The 20,859-nt window shown below is 41.3% G+C and overlaps 1 protein-coding gene across 1 annotated transcript; it reads right to left on the bottom strand.

Annotated features, from left to right (window-relative positions):
* Positions 1–19,555: 19,555 nt before the first annotated feature.
* LOC142172078 (uncharacterized) lies at positions 19,556–20,173 on the bottom strand. The gene is made up of 2 exons (XM_075235846.1): positions 20,024–20,173; positions 19,556–19,915 (listed from the first exon to the last, which is right to left on the bottom strand). The coding sequence occupies exons 1-2, from the start codon at positions 20,171–20,173 to the stop codon at positions 19,556–19,558; spliced, it is 510 nt and encodes a 169-aa protein (XP_075091947.1).
* Positions 20,174–20,859: the final 686 nt, after the last annotated feature.

The raw sequence follows: 20,859 nt of genomic DNA, 5'->3' as shown, positions 1-20,859 counted from the left end.
TATGGATTTTGTTGTTGGACTCCCACGGACTCAGAGGAAGTTTGATGCAGTTTGGGTCATTGTGGACAGGCTCACTAAGTCAGCGCATTTCATTCCTGTGGTAGTTACCTATTCCTCGGAGCGGTTGGTAGAGATTTACATTCGTGAGATCGTCCGTCTTCACGGGGTGCCCGTGTCTATCATTTCTAATCGAGGTACGCAGTTCACCTCGCACTTCTAGAGGGCAGTACAACGTGAGTTGGGTATACCGGTTGAGTTGAGCACAACATTTCATCCTCAGACGGACGGGCAGTCCGAGCGCACTATTTAGATCTTGGAGGATATGCTTCACGCATGTGTTATAGACTTCGGAGGATTGTGGGATCAGTTCTTTTCCCCTTGCAGAGTTCGCCTACAACAACAACTACCAGTCGAGCATTCAGATGGCTCCCTACGAGGCATTATATTGTAAGCGGTGCTGGTCGCCAGTTGGGTGGTTCGAGCCAAGAGAGGCTCGGTTATTGGGCACAGACTTAGTACAGGATGCCTTGGATAAGGTCAAGATTATTTAGGATCGACTTCGTACAGCTCAGTCCAGGCAGAAGAGATATACAGACCATAGAGTTCGTGATGTTGCATTCATGGTCGGAGAGAGAGTGTTACTTTGAGTATCACCCATGAAGGGTGTAATGAGGTTCGGAAAGAAGGGCAAGTTGAGCCCTAGGTATATCGGACCTTTTGAGATTCTGGAGAGAGTGGGAGATGTGTCTTACAGGCTTGTGTTGCCACCTAGTTTATCAGCTGTTCATCCGGTATTCCACGTGTCCATGCTTCAAAAGTATCACGGCGATCCGTCCCATGTGTTAGATTTCAGCTCTGTCCCAGTTGGACAAGGATTTGACTTACGAGGAGGAGCCGGTGACTATTTTAGCCCGGCAAGTTCGAGATCAAAGTGTTACCCTTCAGTTTGAGTGCAGTGGAGAGGTCAGCCTATTGAGGCAGCTACTTGGGAGTCCGAGTCCGATATGCGGAGTAGATATCCCCACCTTTTCACCAGCCCAAGTACTTTTTTATGTCCGTTCGAGGACGAACGGTTGTTTTAGAGGTGGAGAATGTGATGACCCAAAAGGTCATCTTATATTTTAGAACTCGAATATGCGCTCTTAAGCCTTAAAAATCTCATTTTTACCTTCCTCGATTTGCGTGCGCAGTCCGGGCATGTTTCCGGAAAGCTTTTATGTTGAAAATTAATGAAAATAATAATTTATGCCTTAAAAGTTTATTTTTGTTGACTTTGGTCAACATTTTTGGTAAACAGGCCCGAATCCATATTTTGCCGGTCCCGGTGGGTCCGGTGGGTCCGTATCGAATTATGGGACCTGGGCGTATGCCCGGAATCGAATTCGAAGGTCCCTAGCTCGAGTTATGAATATTTGATAAAAATTTAAAGTCTGAAAATTTATTGTTTTTAAGAATTGGTTGATGTTTGGCCTTGTTGATACCGGGTCCGTATTTTTGATTCCAGAGCCCGGTATAGGTCCAATATAATATTTATGACTTATATGTGAAATTTGGTGAGAAACTGAGTTGATTTGACGTGATTCGGACGTCCAATTGAGAAGATATAAATTTTAAAACTGTTCTTGAGAATTTCATTTGATTTGGTGCTAAATTCGTAGTTCTAGGTGTTATTTTGGTGATTTGATCATGCGAGCAAGTCCGTATGATGTTTTTAGACTTGTGTGCATGTTTGGTTTGGAGCCCCGAGGGCTCGGGTGAGTTTCGGATAGGCTACGGGATGTTTTGGACTTAGAAAAATCTCGTATTTTTCTTGTATCTGGTGTCTGCTATGTTGTGCTTCGCGAATATGTAGTTACTCTCGCGAAGGGGAAACTGAGCTAGGGAGGATTTACTCTACGTGAACGCGAGACCATGGTCGCGAACGCGGAGCATTGGGGGGAGTTGCTCTACGCGAACACGACCCGTCTAACACGAACGCGTAGCTTTAGCTAGGCTGGGCAGGGGATATGGGGAAGCTCTACGCGAACGCGAGCAATTTTACGCGAACGCGAAGGCAAGGCAGGCTAAGCTTTCGCTAACGCGGAAAGCCTCCCGCGATCGCGTAAGTCCTTAGGAGGCTACTCTTCGCGAACGCGGCAGTGTTCACGCGATCGCTATGAACACTGTCGCCCAGCACTTAACAGAATCCAAACACGGGATTTAGCCAAAAAATTTATTTTTCTCAAAAACCAAATAGTGTGAGGCGATTTTTCAAGAGCCATTTCTTCCCCAAAGTGTTGGTAAGTGATTTTAAACCATTTTCTTTCAATTACCCATTACATTCATGAATTATCAACCTAAAATCTAGAGTTTTCATGGTAGAATTAGGGGTTAGGATAGAAACTAGGGATTTCAGAAATTTGGGAATTTAGACCTCAATTTGATGTCAGATTCCAAAACTAATTACATATTCGGGCTCGGGGGTGAATGGGTAAATGGATTTTGGTCCGAACCTCGGGTTTTGACCAAGCGGGCCCGGGGTCGATTTTTCGACTTTTTGGAGGAAAATTTGGGAAATTTAATTTATGCAATATAATTGATTCCTTTAGAAATATTTGATATTATTGAGTCATTTTTTAATAGATACGAGTGGTTTGGAGGTGAATTCCAAAGGAAAAGCTATGAGAGAATTAAGTAGCCTTCAGAGCGAGGTAAGTGTTATGTCTAACCCTGACTTGAGGGAATTAGGAATCTTAGATTACTTGCTAAGTGAAATTCATGTGAGCGGCATATATGTGACGTGACGAGTACTTATGCGCCGCCAATTTACCTATTTTCCATGTTTCTCTATTTTTCTTATATTGTCTCTTTCCTATGCCTAATTGCTACGTGTTATACTAGTGTTGTTCAATTTATCGTTCTTATCATGCTTACGGATTTTCTGGTGATAATTGAGTTTTTATTTCAAAGTTTAGATTGATATTATGGACCCAAATGTTGAAGTAAGGTTTGTACTTGTTATTCTATCTCCCTGTTGTTATTTATGCATTGCATTATGGTAAGGGAGAGTGCTAATGCACGAAGGGTGATTCCAAGCCATATTATGAGTGTTAATGCATGAAGGGTGATGCCGTGCCATATTGTGAGTGTTAATGCACGAAGGGTGATGCCTTGCCATGATATGAGAGTGAATGCACGAAGGGTGATGTCGTGTCTTTTCTATTGATTTTATGGTGAGATTGAGAGTAAAAGCACGAAGGGTGATGCCGTGCATTTTTCCTTTACTGTATTCACTATTCCTGTTGATTCATGGTATGTTGACTGCTCCGGTTATCATTCTGTTGTATTTCTGTATCTCGTATTCCCCTCAGCATGTTCCCCTCCCAACATTTCCTGTTTAGTTCTTCATTTATGTTATTTGTATATACACTTTTAAATTGTACAGGTTGATTTGTAGGTGCCTTGCCTTAGCCTCGTCACTACTTTGTCGAGGTTAGGCTCGACACTTACCAGTACATGGGGTCGGTTGTATTGATACTGCACTCTGCACTTTCTGTGCAGATTTTGGTACCTGCTCGGGTTGATCGAGATTTTTGCTATTGGTTCGCTGTCCGGAGACTCAAGGTAGATCTGTCGGCGTTCACAGACCTTGAAGTCCTCGTCTATCTTCTCTGTCCTACTGTTTCTTTCAATCAGACAGTTGCATTTCTTTCAGACTATTTCTTGTAGTAAATTCTAGAATGCTCGTGAATTATGACTCCAGATCCGGGTGGTAGTAATTAATACAGTTTTATAATATTCCGCACTTATCATATTTCATCTTAGTTAATTATTGTTATTTACTGAATGGAAATAAGGAATTGGTTTAATGATTTTCTAACGTTGGCTTGCCTAGCAAGTGAAATGTTAGGCGCCATCACGGTCCCATCGGTGGAAAATTCCGGGTCGTGACACGTTCGCCTTTTTTACTCTGTAAAGATCAATTTTACGTTGGATAAAATTGTAATTTAAATTACTTTCCTAATATTTAGGACCTTAAAATCAAGCCAATTTTTTTACTAAATCAAAACTTATTTGAATAACTTCTAGAGTAACTTATTTTATTAGGAAAGTAATTTAAATTACAATTTTATCCAACGTAAAATTGATCTTTACAGAGTAAAAAAGGCGAACGTGTCACGACCCGAAATTTCCCACCGACGGGACCGTGATGGCGCCTAACATTTCACTTACCAGGCAAGCCAACGTTAGAGAATCATTAAACCAATTCCTTATTTTCATTCAGTAAATAACAATAATTAACTAAAATAAAATATAATAAGTACAGAATATCATAAAACTGTATTAATTACTACCACCCAGATCTGGAGTCACAATTCACGAGCATTCTAGAATTTACTACAAGTAATAGTCTGAAAGAGATACAACTATCTAAATGAAAGAAAACAGTAGGACATAAAAAGATAGATGGGGACTTCAAGGTCTGTGAACGCTGACAGATCTACCATGAGTCTCCGGACAGCGGACCAATAGCAAATCTCGATCAACCTGAGTCGGTATCAAAATATGCACAGAAAGTGCAGAGTGCAGCATCAGTACAACTGACCCCATATACTGGTAAGTGTCGAGCCTAACCTCGACGAAGTAGTGACGAGGCTAAGGCAAGGCACCTACAATCAACCCGTACAATTTAACAGTGTATACGCAAATAACAGGAATGAAGAACTAAACAGGAAATGTCGGGAGGGGAGACATACTAAGGGGAATACAGATAAAGAAATACAACAGAATGATCACCGAAGCAGTCAATATACCATGAATCAACAGGAATAATGAATAAAGTAAAGAAAAATGCACGGCATCACCCTTCGTGCTTTTACTCTCAATCTCACCATAAAATTAATAGAAACGGCACGGCATCACCCTTCGTGCTTTTACTCTCATATCATGGCACGACATCACCCTTCGTGCATTAACACTCACAATATGGCACGGCATCACCCTTCGTGCATTAACACTCACAATATGGCATGGCATCACCCTTCGTGCATTAACACTCACAATATGGCACGGCATCACCCTTCGTGCATTAACACTCACAATATGGCACGGCATCACCCTTCGTGCATTAATACTCTCCCTTACCATAATGCAATGCATGAATAACAACAGGGAGATAGAATAATAAGTACAAACCTTACTTCAATATTTGGTTCCATAATATCAATCTCAACTTTGAAATAAAAACTCAATTATCACCAGAAAATTCCGTAAACATGATAAGAACGATAATTTGAACAGCACCAGTATAACACGTAGCAATTTGGCATAGGAATAAAACAATATAAGAAAAACAGAGAAACATGGAAAACAAGTAAATTGGTGGCGCATAAGTACTCGTCACCTCACATATACGCCGCTAACATGAATTTCATTTAGCAAATAATCTAAGGTTCCTAATTCCCTCAAGTCAGGGTTAGACACAACACTTACCTCGTTCCGAAGGCCACTTAATTCTCAATCACAGCTTTTCCTTTGGAATTCACCTCCAAACCACTCGTATCTATTCAAAAATGACTCAATAATATCAAATATTGCTAAAGGAACCAAATATATTTCATAAATTAAATTTTCCAATTTTTCCTCCAAAAAGTCGAAAAATCGACCCCGGGCCTGCTTGGTCAAAACCCGAGGTTCGGACCAAATTTTTTTTACCCATTCACCCCCGAGCCCGAATATGTAATTAGTTTTGGAATCTGACCTCAAATTGAGGTCTAAATCCCCAAATTCCCGAAATCCCTATTTTCTACCCTAACCCCTAATTCTACCATGAAAACTCTAGATTTTAGGTTGAAAATTCAAGAAGTGTAATGGGTAACTGAAAGAAAATAGTTTATAATCACTTACCAACAATTTGGGGAAGGAATGACTCTTGAAAAATCGCCCCTCACCGTTTGGTTTTTGAGAAAAATGAGTTTTTTGGCAAAAATCCCGTTTTGGATTCTGTTAAGTGCTGGGCGACAGTGTTCATCGCGTTCGCGAGAGCACTGTCGCGTTCTCGAAGTGTATGGCCTGCCAAGCCTTCGCGTTCGCGAGGCAGTGCTCGCGTTCGCGTAGGCTACCCTTCCCTGGTCTTTGCGTTCGCGAGACATTGCTCGCGTTCGCGATGAAGAAAAGGCTGACTCCCCCTCACCAGTGCCTAACGCTACGCGTTCATGATGGGCTTGTCGCGTTCGCGAAGGGTAACGCCCCCATCGCTTTGTGTTCGTGACCAAGCCTTTGCATTTGCGAAGAAGAAATCCTCAACTGCCCGTTTACTCTTCGCGTTCACGAGAGTGTCTTCGCGAACGCGAAGAACGACAAGCCAGAACACAGATTCTGCAGAAAAACCAGATTTTCAAAGTCCAAAACATCCTGTGGCCTATCCGAAACTCACCCAAGCCCTCGGGGCTCCAAATCAAACATGCACACAAGTCTAAAAACATCATACGGACTTGCTCGCACGATCAAATCGCCAAAATAACACCTAGAACTCTAAATTTAGCACCAATTCAAATGAAATTCTCAAGAACACTTTAAAATTTCTATTTTCTCAACTGGAAGTCCGAATCACATCAAATCAACTCCGTTTCTCACCAAATTTCACAGACATGTCTTAAATATCATAATGAACCTGTACCGGGCTCCGGAACCAAAATACGGACCCGATACTAACAATGACAAATATCAATCAATTCTTAAAAACAAATAATTTTCAAACTTTTAATTTTCATCAAAGATTCATAACTCAAGCTAGGGACCTCCAAATTCGATTCCGGGCATACGCCCAGGTCCCATAATTCGATAGGACCTACCGGGACCGTCAAAAAATGGATCCGGGCCCGTTTACTAAACATGTTGACCGAAGTCAACCAAAATCAACTTTTAAGGCAAAAATTCTTATTTTCATTAGTTTTTAACATAAAAGCTTTTCCGGAAACCTGCCCGGACTGTGCACGCAAATCGAGGAGAGTAAAAATGAGATTTTTAAGGCTTAAGAGCACAGATTCGAGTTCTAAAACATAAGATGACCTTTTGGGTCATCACATTCTCTACCTCTAAAACAACCGTTCGTCCTCGAACGGACATAGAAAAATACCTGAGCTGGTGAAAAGGTGGGGATATCTACTCCGCATATAGGACTCAGACTCCCAAGTAGCTGCCTCAATAGGCTGACCTCTCCACTGCACTCGAACTGAAGGGTAACTCTTTGACCTTAACTGACGAACCTGTCGGTCTAGAATGGCCACCGGCTCCTCCTCGTAAGTCAAATCCTTGTCCAACTAGACATAGCTGAAATCTAACACGTGGGATGGGTCACCATGATATTTTCGGAGCATAGACACATGGAATACCGGATGAACTGAGGATAACCATGGAGGCAACGCAAGTCTATAAGCTACCTCCCCCACTCTCTCGAGGATCTCAAATGGCCCGATATACCTAGGGCTCAACTTGCCCTTCTTCCCAAATCTCATAACACCCTTCATGGCGATACCCAAAGCAATATTCTTTCTCCAACCATGAATGCAATATCACAAACTTTACGGTCAGCATAACTCTTTTGCCTGGACTGAGCTGTACGAAGTCGATCCTGTATAATCTTGACCTTGTCCAAGGCCTCCTGAACATACCCAATAACCGAGCCTCCCCCGGCTCGAACCACCCAACTGGCGACCTACACCGTCTATCATATAATGACTCATAGGGAGCCATGTGAATGCTCGACTGGTAGCTGTTATTGTAGGCAAACTCCGCTAACGGCAAAAACTGATCCCAAGAACCTCCAAAGTCAATAACATAGGCACGGAGCATATCCTCCAAGATCTGAATAGTACGCTCGGACTGTCCATATGTCTGAGGATAAAATGTTGTGCTCAACTCAATCCGCATACCCAATTCGCGCTGAATTGCCCTCCAAAAGTGCGAGGTAAACTGCGTACCTTGATCAGAAATGATAGACACGGGCACACCGTGAAGACGGACAATCTCACGAATATAAATCTCTGCCAACTGCTCCGAGGAATAGGTAACTGCCACAGGAATGAAATGCGCTAACTTAGTCAGCCTGTCCACAATGACCCTAACTGCATCGAACTTCCTCTGAGTCCGTGGGAGTCCAACAACAAAGTCCATAGTGATACGCTTCCACTTTCACTCAGGAATATCTAACCTCTGAAGTAAACCACCAGGTCTCTGATGCTCACACTTTACCTGCTGGCAATTTAGGCACCGAGCTACATAGGCAACTATGTCCTTCTTCATTCGTCTCCACCAATAATGCTTCCTCAAGTCCTGATACATCTTGGCGGCGCCCGAATGAATAGAATACCGAGAACTATGGGACTCCTCAAGGATCAACTCATGAAGTCCATCTACATTAGGTACACAAATACGACCCTGTATCCTCAAAACTCCGTCATCTCCAATAGTAACCTGCTTGGCACCACCGTATCGCACTGTGTCTCTAAGGACAAGTAAATGCGGATCGCCATCCTGCCGATCTCTGATATGCTCAAATAAGGAAGATCGAGCGACTGTACAATCTAGAACACGGCTGGGCTCAGAAACATCTAACCTCACGAACTGGTTGGCCAAGGCCTGAACATCCAATGCAACGGTCTCTCACCAACTGGAATATATGTAAGGCTACCCATACTGACTGACTTTCTACTCAAAGCATCGGCAACCACATTGGCCTTCCCGGGATGATACAATATGGTGATATCATAGTCTTTCAATAGCTCCAGCCACCTCCTCTGCCTCAAATTGAGTTCCTTCTACTTGAACAAATACTGCAAGCTCCGATGATCAGTGAATACCTCACATGGCACGCCGTAAAGATAGTGCCTCCAAATCTTCAGCGCGTGAACAATGGCTGCCAGCTCTAAATCATGAACATGGTAATTCTTCTCGTGAACCTTCAGTTGCCGTGAAGCATATGCAATAACCTTGCCACCCTGCATCAATACCACACCCAAACCAATACGAGATGCGTTACAATATACTGTATAAGATCCTGAACATGTGGGTAACACCAATACCGGTGCCATAGTCAAAGCTGTCTTGAGCTTCTGAAAGCTCGCTTCATACTCGTCTGACCACCTGAACAGGGCAACCTTCTGGGTCAATATAGTCAACGGGGCTGCTATGGATGAAAACCCCTCCACAAATCGACGGTAATAGCCCGCCAAACCCAGGAAACTACAGATCTCTGTAGCTGATGTGGGTCTAGGCCAATTCTAGACTGCCTCAATCTTCTTAGGATCCACCTGAATACCCTCTGCTGATACAACGTGACTCAAGAAAGCAACTGAACTCAACCAAAACTCGCATTTTGAGAACTTAGCATATAACTGGCTGTCTTTCAGAGTTTGAAGAACGATCCGAAGGTGCTGCTCATGCTCCTCTCGACTGTGGGAGTAGATCAAGATATCATCAATAAACACAACCACAAAGGAATCCAGGTAGGGTTTGAACACTCGGTTCATCAAATCCATGATTGCTGTTGGGGCATTTGTCAGCCCAAATGACATCACTAGAAACTCATAATACCCATACCGAGTCCGAAAAGCTGTCTTAGGAACATTGGATGCCCTAATCCTCAACTGATGGTAGCCAGATCTCAAATCAATCTTTGAAAATACCTTGGCACCCTGAAGCTGATCAAACAAATCATCAATCCTCGGCAATGGTGATTTGTTCTTGATGGTGATTTGTTCAACTGCCGATAATCTATACATATCCTCATCGATCCATCTTTCTTCTTCACAAACAACACAGGTATACCCCAGGGCGAGACACTAGGTCTAATAAATCCATTATCCAACAAATCTTGCAACTGTTCCTTCAATTCTTTCAACTCTGGCGGGGCCATACGATATGGCGGAATGGAAATAGGCCGAGTGCCCGGAGCCAAATCAATGAAGAAATCAATATCCCTGTTGGGTGGCATCCTCGGCAGGTCTGCAGGAAACACCTCTGGAAACTCACAAACAACCGGCACCGAATCTATGGAAGGAACCTCTGCACTAGAATCGCGAACATAAGCCAAATAAGCTAGACACCCCTTCTCGACCATATGTCGAGCCTTCACATAAGAGATAACCTTGTTGGCAGAATGGCCAAGATTCCCTCTCCACTCTAATCGAGGCAACCCCTGCAAGGCTAAGGTCACTGTCTTGGCGTGACAATCTAATATAGCATGATAAGGTGACAGCCAATCCATACCCAGTATGACATCAAAATCAACCATGTCGAGAAGTAGAAGATCTACACGAATCTCAAGACTCCCAATGGTGACCATACACGAACGATAAACACGATCTACAATAAAAGCATCTCCAACTGGTGTGGACATATACAAAGAAGCACTCAAATAATCACGGGGCACAACCAAATAGGAAGCAAAATAGGATGACACATAGGAGTAAGTAGATCCCGGATCCAATAGAACTGAAGCATCTCTATTGCAAACTAAAATAGTACCTGTGATAACAACGTCAGATGACTCAGCCTCGGGCCTGGCTGGGAAAGCATAACACTGGGGCTGGGCCCCACCACCCTGAACTACGTCCCTGGGACGGCCTCTAGCTGGCTGGTCTCCACCTCTAACGGCCTAACCTCCACCTCTAACTGTCTGGCCCCTACCTCTGGCTGTCTTACCCCTGCCTCTGGCTGGCTGAGCAGGTGGTGCAAAAATTGGTGTCGGAACCATGGCACGAGAACTCTGATGGTGTGAGCTGCCCGTTGCCCGGGGGCAAAATCTAGCAATGTGCCTCGGATCACCACAAGTATAACATAACCTCGGCTGCTATGACTGCTGACCCTGAAACTGACCCTGTCGACTTGAATAACCACCCTGTTAACTTTGGAGTGGAGGTGCACTACTAGGAGCTGGTGGTGCACTGTAGGCTAGCTGGTCGGAATAATGTATCTGAGGGCCACGACCACCTGAGGCACCATGGGATGCCTGGAGCACTGAATGAAATGGCCTGGGAGGATGGCCTCTACCAAAAGTACTCCTGCCTCTAGATGAGGCACCGCTGAACTCACCGGAATGAAGAGGCCTCTTGTCAAACCCCTAACCTCCCTGAGTAAGAACCATCTTGACTCGTCTGGCGACATTAGCAGCCACCTGAAAAGAAATCTCACTCCCAGTCTCCTTAGCCATCTGCAATCTGATAGGCTGAGCAAGTCCATCAATAAACCTCCTCAACCTCTCTCTCTCGGTGGGAAGCAGAAGAATAGCATGACGGGCCAAATCCACAAAACGGGTCTCATATTGAGTAACCGTCATACTGCCCTGCTGGAGACGCTCAAACTGACGGTGACGCTCCTCTCTCAATGTGATAGGCAGAAACTTCTTTATGAAGAGCTGAGAGAACTGGTCCCAAGTAAGAGCAGGCGACCCAGCTGGTCTGGTCAACAAGTAATCTCTCCACCATTTCTTGGCGGAACCAGTCATCTTAAATGCAGCAAAATCGACCCCATTGGTCTCCACTATACCCATGTTCCGTAGAACCTCGTGACAACTGTCAAGATACTCCTGGGGGTCCTCTGAAGGAGCACCACTAAAGTGAACAGGAAAGAGCTTGGTAAACCTGTCCAATCTCCATAAAGCCTCAGAAGACATAGTTGGCCCATCTCCGACCTATGCCGCAATAACCGGCTGAACTAACCCGATTGGCTGAGCTGCTGGAGCCTGATACTGGGGAGCTATCTGCTCCGGAGCAGGAGTGGTAGGAGTCTGGGCTCCTCCTCCAGCCTGAGAGACTGCTGGTGCCGTGGGAAATGTGCTAGTCTGGGCCACACTCTCCGTAAGGCCTACCAAATGGACCAAAGCGTCCTGAAGTACTGGGGTAGCAATGTACCCCTTCGGAACCTGAGCTGGTCCGATAGGAACAGTCTGGGCTGGAACCTCCTTGTCAATCTCTATCTGAGGCTCCATTGCTGGGGCTGCTGCTCGGGCCCTAGGCTGAGCCCTGCCCCTGCCTCGGCCTCTGGCACGGCCTCGGCCTCGACCTCTGCCCCACGTAGGAGCTATCACTGGAGGCTCTGGCTGCTGCTCAACTGAGGAAGCGGTACATGTTCTCGCCATCTGCGAGAGAATAAGAGTAGAAGAGTTCAATCAGTATTGAGAAAGCAAAATAGCACGACAAGGAAGAATAGAAGTGAAACTTGTTCCTAAACTTCATAGCCTCTGGAAGATAAGCACAGACGTCTCTGTACCGATCCTCCAGACTCTACTAAGCTTGCTCGTGAATTGTGAGACCTATGTAATCTTGTGCTCTGATACCAACTGTCACGACCCGAAATTTCCCACCGACGGGACCGTGATAACGCCTAACATTCCACATGCCAGGCAAGCCAACATTAGAGAATCATTAAATTAATTCCTTATTTCCATTCAGTAAATAACAATAATTAACTAAAATAAAATATAATAAGTACGGAATATCATAAAACTGTATTAATTACTACCACTCGGATCTGGAGTCACAATTCACGAGCATTCTAGAATTTACTACAAGTAATAGTCTGAAAGAAATATAACAGTCTGAATGAAAGAAAATAGTAGGTCATAAAAAGATAGACAGGGACTTCAAGGTCTGTGAATGCCGACAGATCTACCTTGAGTCTCCGGACAGCGGACCAATAGCAAATCTCGATCAACCTGAGCCAGTATCAAAATCTGCACAGAAAGTGCAGAGTGCAGCATCAGTACAACCGACCCCATATACTGGTAAGTGTCGAGCCTAACCTCGACGAAGTAGTGATGAGGCTAAGGCAAGGCACCTACAATCAACCTGTACAATTTAATAGTGTATACGCAAATAACAGGAATGAAGAACTAAACAGGAAATTTCGGGACGGGAGACATACTAAGGGGAATACAGATAAAGAACTACAACAGAATGATCACCGGAGTAGTCAATATACCATGAATCAACAGGAATAATGAACACAGTAAATAAAAATGCATGGCATCACCCTTCATGCTTTTACTCTCAATCTCACCATAAAATTAATAGAAACGGCACGGCATCACCCTTCGTGCTTTTACTCTCATATCATGGCACGACATCACCCTTCGTGCATTAACACTCACAATATGGCACGGCATCACCCTTCGTGCATTAACACTCACAATATGGCATGGCATCACCCTTCGTGCATTGACACTCACAATATGGCACGGCATCACCCTTCGAGCATTAACACTCACAATATGGCACGGCATCACCCTTCGTGCATTAATACTCTCCCTTACCATAATGCAATGCATGAATAACAACAGGGAGATAGAATAATAAGTACAAACCTTACTTCAATATTTGGTTCCATAATATCAATCTCAACTTTGAAATAAAAACTCAATTATCACCAAGAAAATTCCGTAAACATGATAAGAACGATAATTTGAACAGCACCCGTATAACAGGTAGCAATTTGGCATAGGAATAAGACAATATAAGAAAAACAGAGAAACATGGAAAACAAGTAAATTGGCGGCGCATAAGTACTCGTCACCTCACATATACGCCGCTCACATGAATTTCACTTAGCAAATAATCTAAGGTTCCTAATTCCCTCAAGTCAGGATTAGACACAACACTTACCTCGCTCCGAAGGCCACTTAATTCTCAATCACAACTTTTCCTTTGGAATTCACCTCCAAACCACTCGTATCTATTCAAAAATGACTCAATAATATCAAATATTGCTAAAGGAATCAATTATATTTCATAAATTAAATTTTCCAATTTTTCCTCCAAAAAGTCGAAAAATCTACCTCGGGCCCGCTTGGTCAAAACCCGAGGTTCGGACCAAAATCTTTTTACCTATTCACCCCCGAGCCCGAATATGTAATTAGGTTTGGAATCCGACCTCACCAGTGCCTAACGCTACGCGTTCATGATGGGCTTGTCGCGTTCGCGAAGGGTAACGCCCCCATCGCTTCGCGTTCGCGACCAAGCCTTTGCGTTTGCGAAGAAGAAATCCTCAACTGCCAATTTACTCTTCGCGTTCATGAGAGCACCTTCGCGAATGCGAAGAAGGACATGCCAGAACACAGATTCTGCAGAAAAACCAGATTTTCAAAGTCCAAAACATCTCGTGGCCTATCCAAAACTCACCCGAGCCCTCGGGGCTCCAAACCAAACATGTACACAAGTCTAAAAACATCATACAGGCCTGCTCACACGATCAAATCGCCAAAATAACACCTAGAACTCTAAATTTAGCACCAATTCAAATGAAATTTTTAAGAACACTTTAAAATTTCTATTTTCCCAACTGAACGTCCGAATAAAGTCAAATCAACTCCATTTCTCACCAAATTTCACAGACATGTCTTAAATATTGTAATGAACCTCTACCGGGCTCCGGAACTAAAATACGGACCCGATACTAACAATGCCAAATATCAATCAATTCTTAAAAATAAATAATTTTCAAACTTTTAATTTTCATCAAGATTCATAACTTAAGCTAGTGACCTCCAAATTCGATTCTGGGTATACGCCAAGGTCCCATAATTTGATACGGACCTACAGGGACCGTCAAAGAATGGATCCGGGCCCGTTTACCAAAAATATTGACCGAAATCAACCAAAATCAACTTTTAAGGTAAAAATTCTTATTTTCATTAGTTTTCAACATAAAAGCTTTTCCGAAAACTTGCCCAGACTGTGCACGCAAATCAAGGAGGGTAAAAATGAGATTTTTAAGGCTTAAGAGCGCAGATTCGAGTTCTAAATCATAAGATGACCTTTTGGGTCATCACAGAACAGTAAACTCAAGCTCTCAATTATGCTTTTAATATAATATATATATATATATATATATATATATATATATATATATATATATATATATATATATATATATATATATATATATAAGATTTTTACCTATATGTACTACATTAGAAACTTATTTACCCTCACTGTTTAGGTTTTAACTTAATTATAAATATATATACAATTTACCATTTATATACATTTTATTGATAAGTTAATATCCCTTAGTTATAGAGCTTTAATTGGTAACCAATCCTAAGCCTTCAGGTTTCTACCTACCCCCACTGTACGTCTCTCAACAATACACTATATTCCAACCTCCCAACCACACGTAACCAATCACCCAAAATATATAAAACAACAAGTTTCGATCTTAAAAAGTCATGAATGAAGAGAAGACATGGAAATCCTACAATCAGTAACAAAAAATAACTAAGAACATAGTTGGCACAACTTTATTACTCTCCCATCGATAAAAAAGATCCAAAGTTTTGCATTATATTGATTAATGAAGAGATTAAACCATTGGCACATGCATTGGGCGTGGCACATATATTGATTATACTGATCATAATGATTTTTATGCATTGATCAAAACTAAGCATAAAGATTTGAATTTAAACTCCATTGACAACCATTAAGAAACTTCAAAGCTTTTAATTCAAAAATTGGGTTCGATTCAATCGTTATTTGTTTGGATTGGGGTGTTGTTGCAAATGATTGGGAATACTATTTGGAGTTTATATCTCAATTTTGAGAGAATTTGGTGAAGATTCGTGGTGGTCTTGGTTGGAATTTCATATTGATTCTCGAAAAAGAAGACATAAACAAATTGTATATATTTTGTATGTCGAGTGTAGAAACAGAATACAAAATATTTATAACTTACATAATTGTATACAAGTTGTATATAAAATATATGTAAATTGTAGTTTTTAACCGGATTCTGTGTAAAAAATGTGTATTTAAGTTGTAAATAAGTTGTAGATAAATTGTAGACTGTGACCGAATTTGTATATATTTTGTAAAAACTTTAGTTACTTTTTATAAATATAAAAATTTAGACAAACCGGGTAAATAAATTTAAAATCTCGTATATATACGAAAGGGTCCCTATATATATACTAGTTTCTCGGCACGTGCGTTGCACGTGTGTATCAAGTTCATTAATACACGTTATTGCAAACTAACATTAAAATTATCAAAATATAGTTTTAAGCAAGTGTAAGTATACATGAAAGAATATAGTATAATGTTTTGTGAATGATCATTGAGGATCGTCGTCAATTGAATTATTTGTCCGAACCTACAAAGATGAACAATCAAAGTGTAATTACATACATATGATTTGAATACTTATTTATAAATTTGAGGTTAATAACTTATAATTAAGTGTATGTCACCTAATACTTGTAGATGATTTTCCTTGTGTATGTTCCTTCCATCCGTTTTGGTTGTTCTGTCATAACCAGCACTTTTGTTGTCGATATTGATATCCCTCTTGAAAGTGCAACGTAAAGTTGTCCATGTGAGAAAACATGTTGTGGTAGATACAATCCAATATTGGGTATTGTTTGACCTTGTGCTTTATTTATTGTCATTGCAAAATATAAGCGTACAGGGAATTGTTTCCGCACGAATATGAAAGGATATCCTTCATTTTCAGGTGGACTAAGTTGGATTCTTGGAATAAAAACATGTTTCTTAGCAGATTAACCCGTTGTAATTACGGCATGTATGACATTGTTGTTAAATCCTCTACAGATCATCCTTGTACATTGCATAACCCATTTGAAGGGTTCAAATTTCTAAGTAGTATGATGGGCGCATTTTCTTTCAAAACTAACCTATTAAAGGAAATATAGATATGTTTAATTTTATTGGTATTTGTAAATTAAAAAGTATACTAGACACACACACACACACACACACACACATACATATATATATATATATATATATATATATATATATATATAGAGAGAGAGAGAGAGAGAGAGAGAGTGAAAGAAAGAGTTTAAGAGAAACTTTAGTGACATAATAGGTTTGCCGATGTACCTATGACCCAGCCGGTCATTTTGAGAATTTAAGTCCTGTCCAGCGGCATAAGGCCCTGAGCAGCTTTGTATTATGTGCCTTGACTTGCTGTGTGGTTGAATTTAATTATCGGGTGATTCGAAGTGATTTGGGACACTTAGTCCCTAAATGAGAGCTTAAGTCTTAGAATTTGGACCGTAGTCGGAACTGTGTGAAGACGGATCCGGAATGGAATTCTGTCAACTCCGTTAGCTCCGTTGAGTGATTTTGAGCTTAGGAGCGCGTCCAGAATGTGTTTTGGAGATCTGTAGTAGATTTAGGCTTGAATTGGCGAAAGTTAGATTTTCGGCAATTTCGGCCGATAGTTAAAATTTTGATATCGAGCTCAGAATGGATTTCCGAAAGTGGTTGTGGGTTCGTAGTGTCATTTGTGACCTGTTTGCAAAATTTGAGGTCATTCGGACGTGGTTTGATAGGTTTCGGCATAGGTTATAGGAATTTAAAGTTTCAAGTTCTTTAAGTTTGAATTGGAAGGTGATTCGTGATTTTACCATTAGTTGATGTGATTTGAGGGCTCGACTAAGTTCGTATGGTATTTTAGGATTGGTTGGTATGTTTGGTTGAGGTCCCGGGGGAGGGGGGGCTCAGGTGTGTTTCGAGTGCTTAACAGATCAAAAGTTGGATTTGTGTTGCTGCTGAAGTCTTCAGGCATCTGTCATTTTTGCACCTGCGTTGGAGAGACCGCAGGTGCGTGATCGCAGGCGTGGAGGAGTTCGCAGAAGCGGACAATAGTCCGCAGGCGCGCACTCGCAGGTGCGACCCTTTTTTCGCAGAAGCGGACCCAGCCCTCTTAAGTCGTTTTCGCACCTGCGAAGGAAATTCCACAGGTGTGACCCAAGGTCCGCAGATGCAGAATAACTGAGCAGAAAAAGGGGCAGATTCGAGGGTTTGAAGTTCACTTCACAAATTTGATTGAGAGCTCGGTAGAAGGCGGAATTTGGAGAGATTTTCGGAGGAAGTTTTTGGGTAATGATTCTTAATTCCCTTATGGTTATATTCCACTAATCTATGCTAGAATTCATCGTTTAAATTTGGATTTGGGGTGAAAAATTGAGAAAAGTTCTTAGGCCAAATTTTGGGGTTTTGATCGAGATTTTGGTGTCGGATTTTAGTAAATTCGATATGGTTATACTCGTGAGTGAATGAGCTTTCGTATTTTATGAATTTTACCCGATTTCGAGACGTGGGCCCGTGTCGACTCTTTAGGGTGAATTTCCGAATTTTTGTTAAAAGTATTGATTTAATTAATTAGATGAGTCTATTATGATTGTAAATATGATATGTAATTGCTTTTGGCTAGATTTGGGCAATTCAGAGCCGGATATTCGTGGAAAGGGCATTCTTACAGATTGATTGAGTTTGACCCGAGGTAAGTATCTTGCCTAACCTTGTGTGGGGAACTACCCCTTAGGATTTGAGTCATCTATGTTGATTGTAGTCTGTGTACGCGAGGTGACGAGTGCGTGCTCAGACTTATTTGTGGAAACTTGACCTTTTAGGGTTCTTATGTCCTTATATTCACCGTGTATGATGTTGTTTTTGATACGTTTGAATTCCTATTTGCTAGTTTCACCTCTACATGCTTTGATTAGAGATAATTGCTTTAGGATTCACTCTTACTGTCTATTTGACCCTTATTCGACTTAACCAAAGATTTTACCTCTTCTATCGTCGTGCTATATTTTTCATAACTGCTTATCTTTAATTGAAATCATTATTTTCTCATCCTATAATTGTTTAGTCTTAATTAGAGTTATGATTATTTTCCGCTGCTTATCCTTACTGGAATTGTTGAATTTTCTTCGTAATTGCTCAACCTCAAAAGGAGTTTAGATAACATATATCTTAGTTGACTTGCCATTATTTGGAACTATTTGACTCGTGTTGGCTTATTATTGTTGACTTGAATATTGTGGAATTGTTGCTACATTTTTGTTTTATTTTCCCTTGTTAAGCTGTTCTCCTTGTGCCTAGCATTCTTTACTGTGGTTATTCCTTGTGAATGTGTTCTACCGTTCTTGTGATTTAAATTCTTGAGTTGATTTTCTCGTCGTACCTTGCATTTCTATTATTGTTGCTTTTGTACTCATTGTGGTGATGTGCGAGGTTTCTGTTGTGTTATAGTTGTTATCTCTGTTGTTTGCGCTGCATATTTAAATTGGGACTACGGGCGTATTTCGGGAGATCCCCTAGCACTGCATATTTAAATTGGGACTACAGACGTATTCTGGGAGATCCCCCAGCACTGCATATTTATTTTGGGACTACGGACGTATTCCGGGAGATCCCCCAGCACTGCATATTTAAATTGGGACTACAGACTTATTTTGGGAGATCCCCGAGCACTGCATATTTAAATTGGGACTACAAACATATTCCGGGAGATCCCCCTGTTTTGCATAATTAATTCGGGACTACGGGACGGTATCCCGGTAGATTTCCCCTGTGGTTACATCTGTATTCGGAGCTGCTAATCTTCTATGCTTAGGTGTCACATGGTGACTTATACTCGAAGGATATTACTTGAAGAGTTTATATTTGAAAAGTATTCATTTTGAAGGAACTATGTTTGAAGATATTTATTTGAAAGGGTTATACTTGAAAAGTATTTATCTTGAAAGAACTATGTTTGAAGGCTAATGATAGTAGTTATTGGTATCATCTTCTGCAGAGTCAAAACTAATAAATATCTTGCTTTCACCAGGAAACTTGGCTATCAACATTTCATTTAGTTGATCTACATATTCATTTCTACTTGCTAAGATAGCTCTTTCTGTTATAAACTGTGCAGAACTGGAATTTTGATGTAGTGATGGAAATATTTCTCTTATCAAGCATTCCTCTGCTCTTTCATCACTATTGTGTTTGACAACTATTTGTTTTGGAGGGCGTAATAAGTTATCCTTTACTGTTTGCTCATCCCCATTACCAACACGAAGTAAGAAATTACTAAAATTTGGATATTCTCTTGTGCTCATATTTGTTGTGAATTGTATCTTTTCCATTAAAGGCCATAAATATGATTTCACTAAACTTGCATTAACCGTCTCTGCTCTTGTAGATTTTGGCAATACTTGTCAGAAATCGCCTCCAAAGACCATTACTTTTCCACCAAAAGGTACATTGACATCCATTATATCGCGAAAACTCCTGCCAACTGTTTCAGTTGTTTGACGCTTTGCCATGGATGCTTCATCCCATATTATTAATTTTGCTTGTCTTATTAACTTAGCAACACCGCTTTGTTTTGACATTTTTGTCATAGTCGTATCATTTGTTTGAAGAGGTATGTCAAATCTAGTGTCACGACCCAATTTCACCTAAAGGTCGTGATGGCGCCCAACCCTACAGCTAGGCAAGACAACTAGTAAATTTAACATATATTGACTAAACTTTTAAATCCAAGAAAAATAATAAAACATCAAATTCTACCAATGTATGTGCCAAGACCTGGTGTCACAAGTGTATGAGCATCTAGTAGATTATACAAAACTCCAAAATACAGGGAGAGTCACTGGTAGCTGCAGAACAGGTCAGAAAGGCAGCTCACCACTATGCCTCCGGATAACGAGGATGTGCGATGATAGGTCCTCCACAAGTACCTGTCTCAAATCCTGCGCAAAACGTGCAGCAAGTGTAGTATGAGTACGTAAACAACGTGTATCCAGTAAGTATTTGTAATGACCCAACTGGTCATTTTAACTTTTAGAAAATAGTTCCCTAAAATAAAACTCCCCGAACATGCTTTTATTAATTTATGACTCGCGGGGATGATTGGTTCGGGATTTGGAAGTGTTTGAGTTGAAACCGGAACGCTTGGTTCCTTAAGATGGCTTTAAGAGGCCAAGTTTGACTTCGGTTCATATTTTGAGAAATCGACCCCCTGAATAGAATTTTGATGATTACAATAGCTCTGTATGGTGATTTTGGACTTATGAGC

Source organism: Nicotiana tabacum, chromosome 17 (assembly GCF_000715075.1).
Source record: "Nicotiana tabacum cultivar K326 chromosome 17, ASM71507v2, whole genome shotgun sequence".
In the NCBI taxonomy this organism is placed as follows: domain Eukaryota; kingdom Viridiplantae; phylum Streptophyta; class Magnoliopsida; order Solanales; family Solanaceae; genus Nicotiana; species Nicotiana tabacum.
Note: the sequence above shows the minus strand (reverse complement) of the source record. Positions and strands in the feature narration are given on the sequence as shown.

Excerpts from the sequence above, each read along its gene's own strand:
- LOC142172078 (XM_075235846.1), bottom strand. The coding sequence starts at position 20,173 with ATGTCAAAACAAAGCGGTGTTGCTAAGTTAATAAGACAAGCAAAATTA. Across the intron at positions 19,916-20,023 it reads ATGTACCTTTTGGTGGAAAA|ATACAATTCACAACAAATAT; the intron begins GTAATGGTCTTT and ends TTAATGGAAAAG.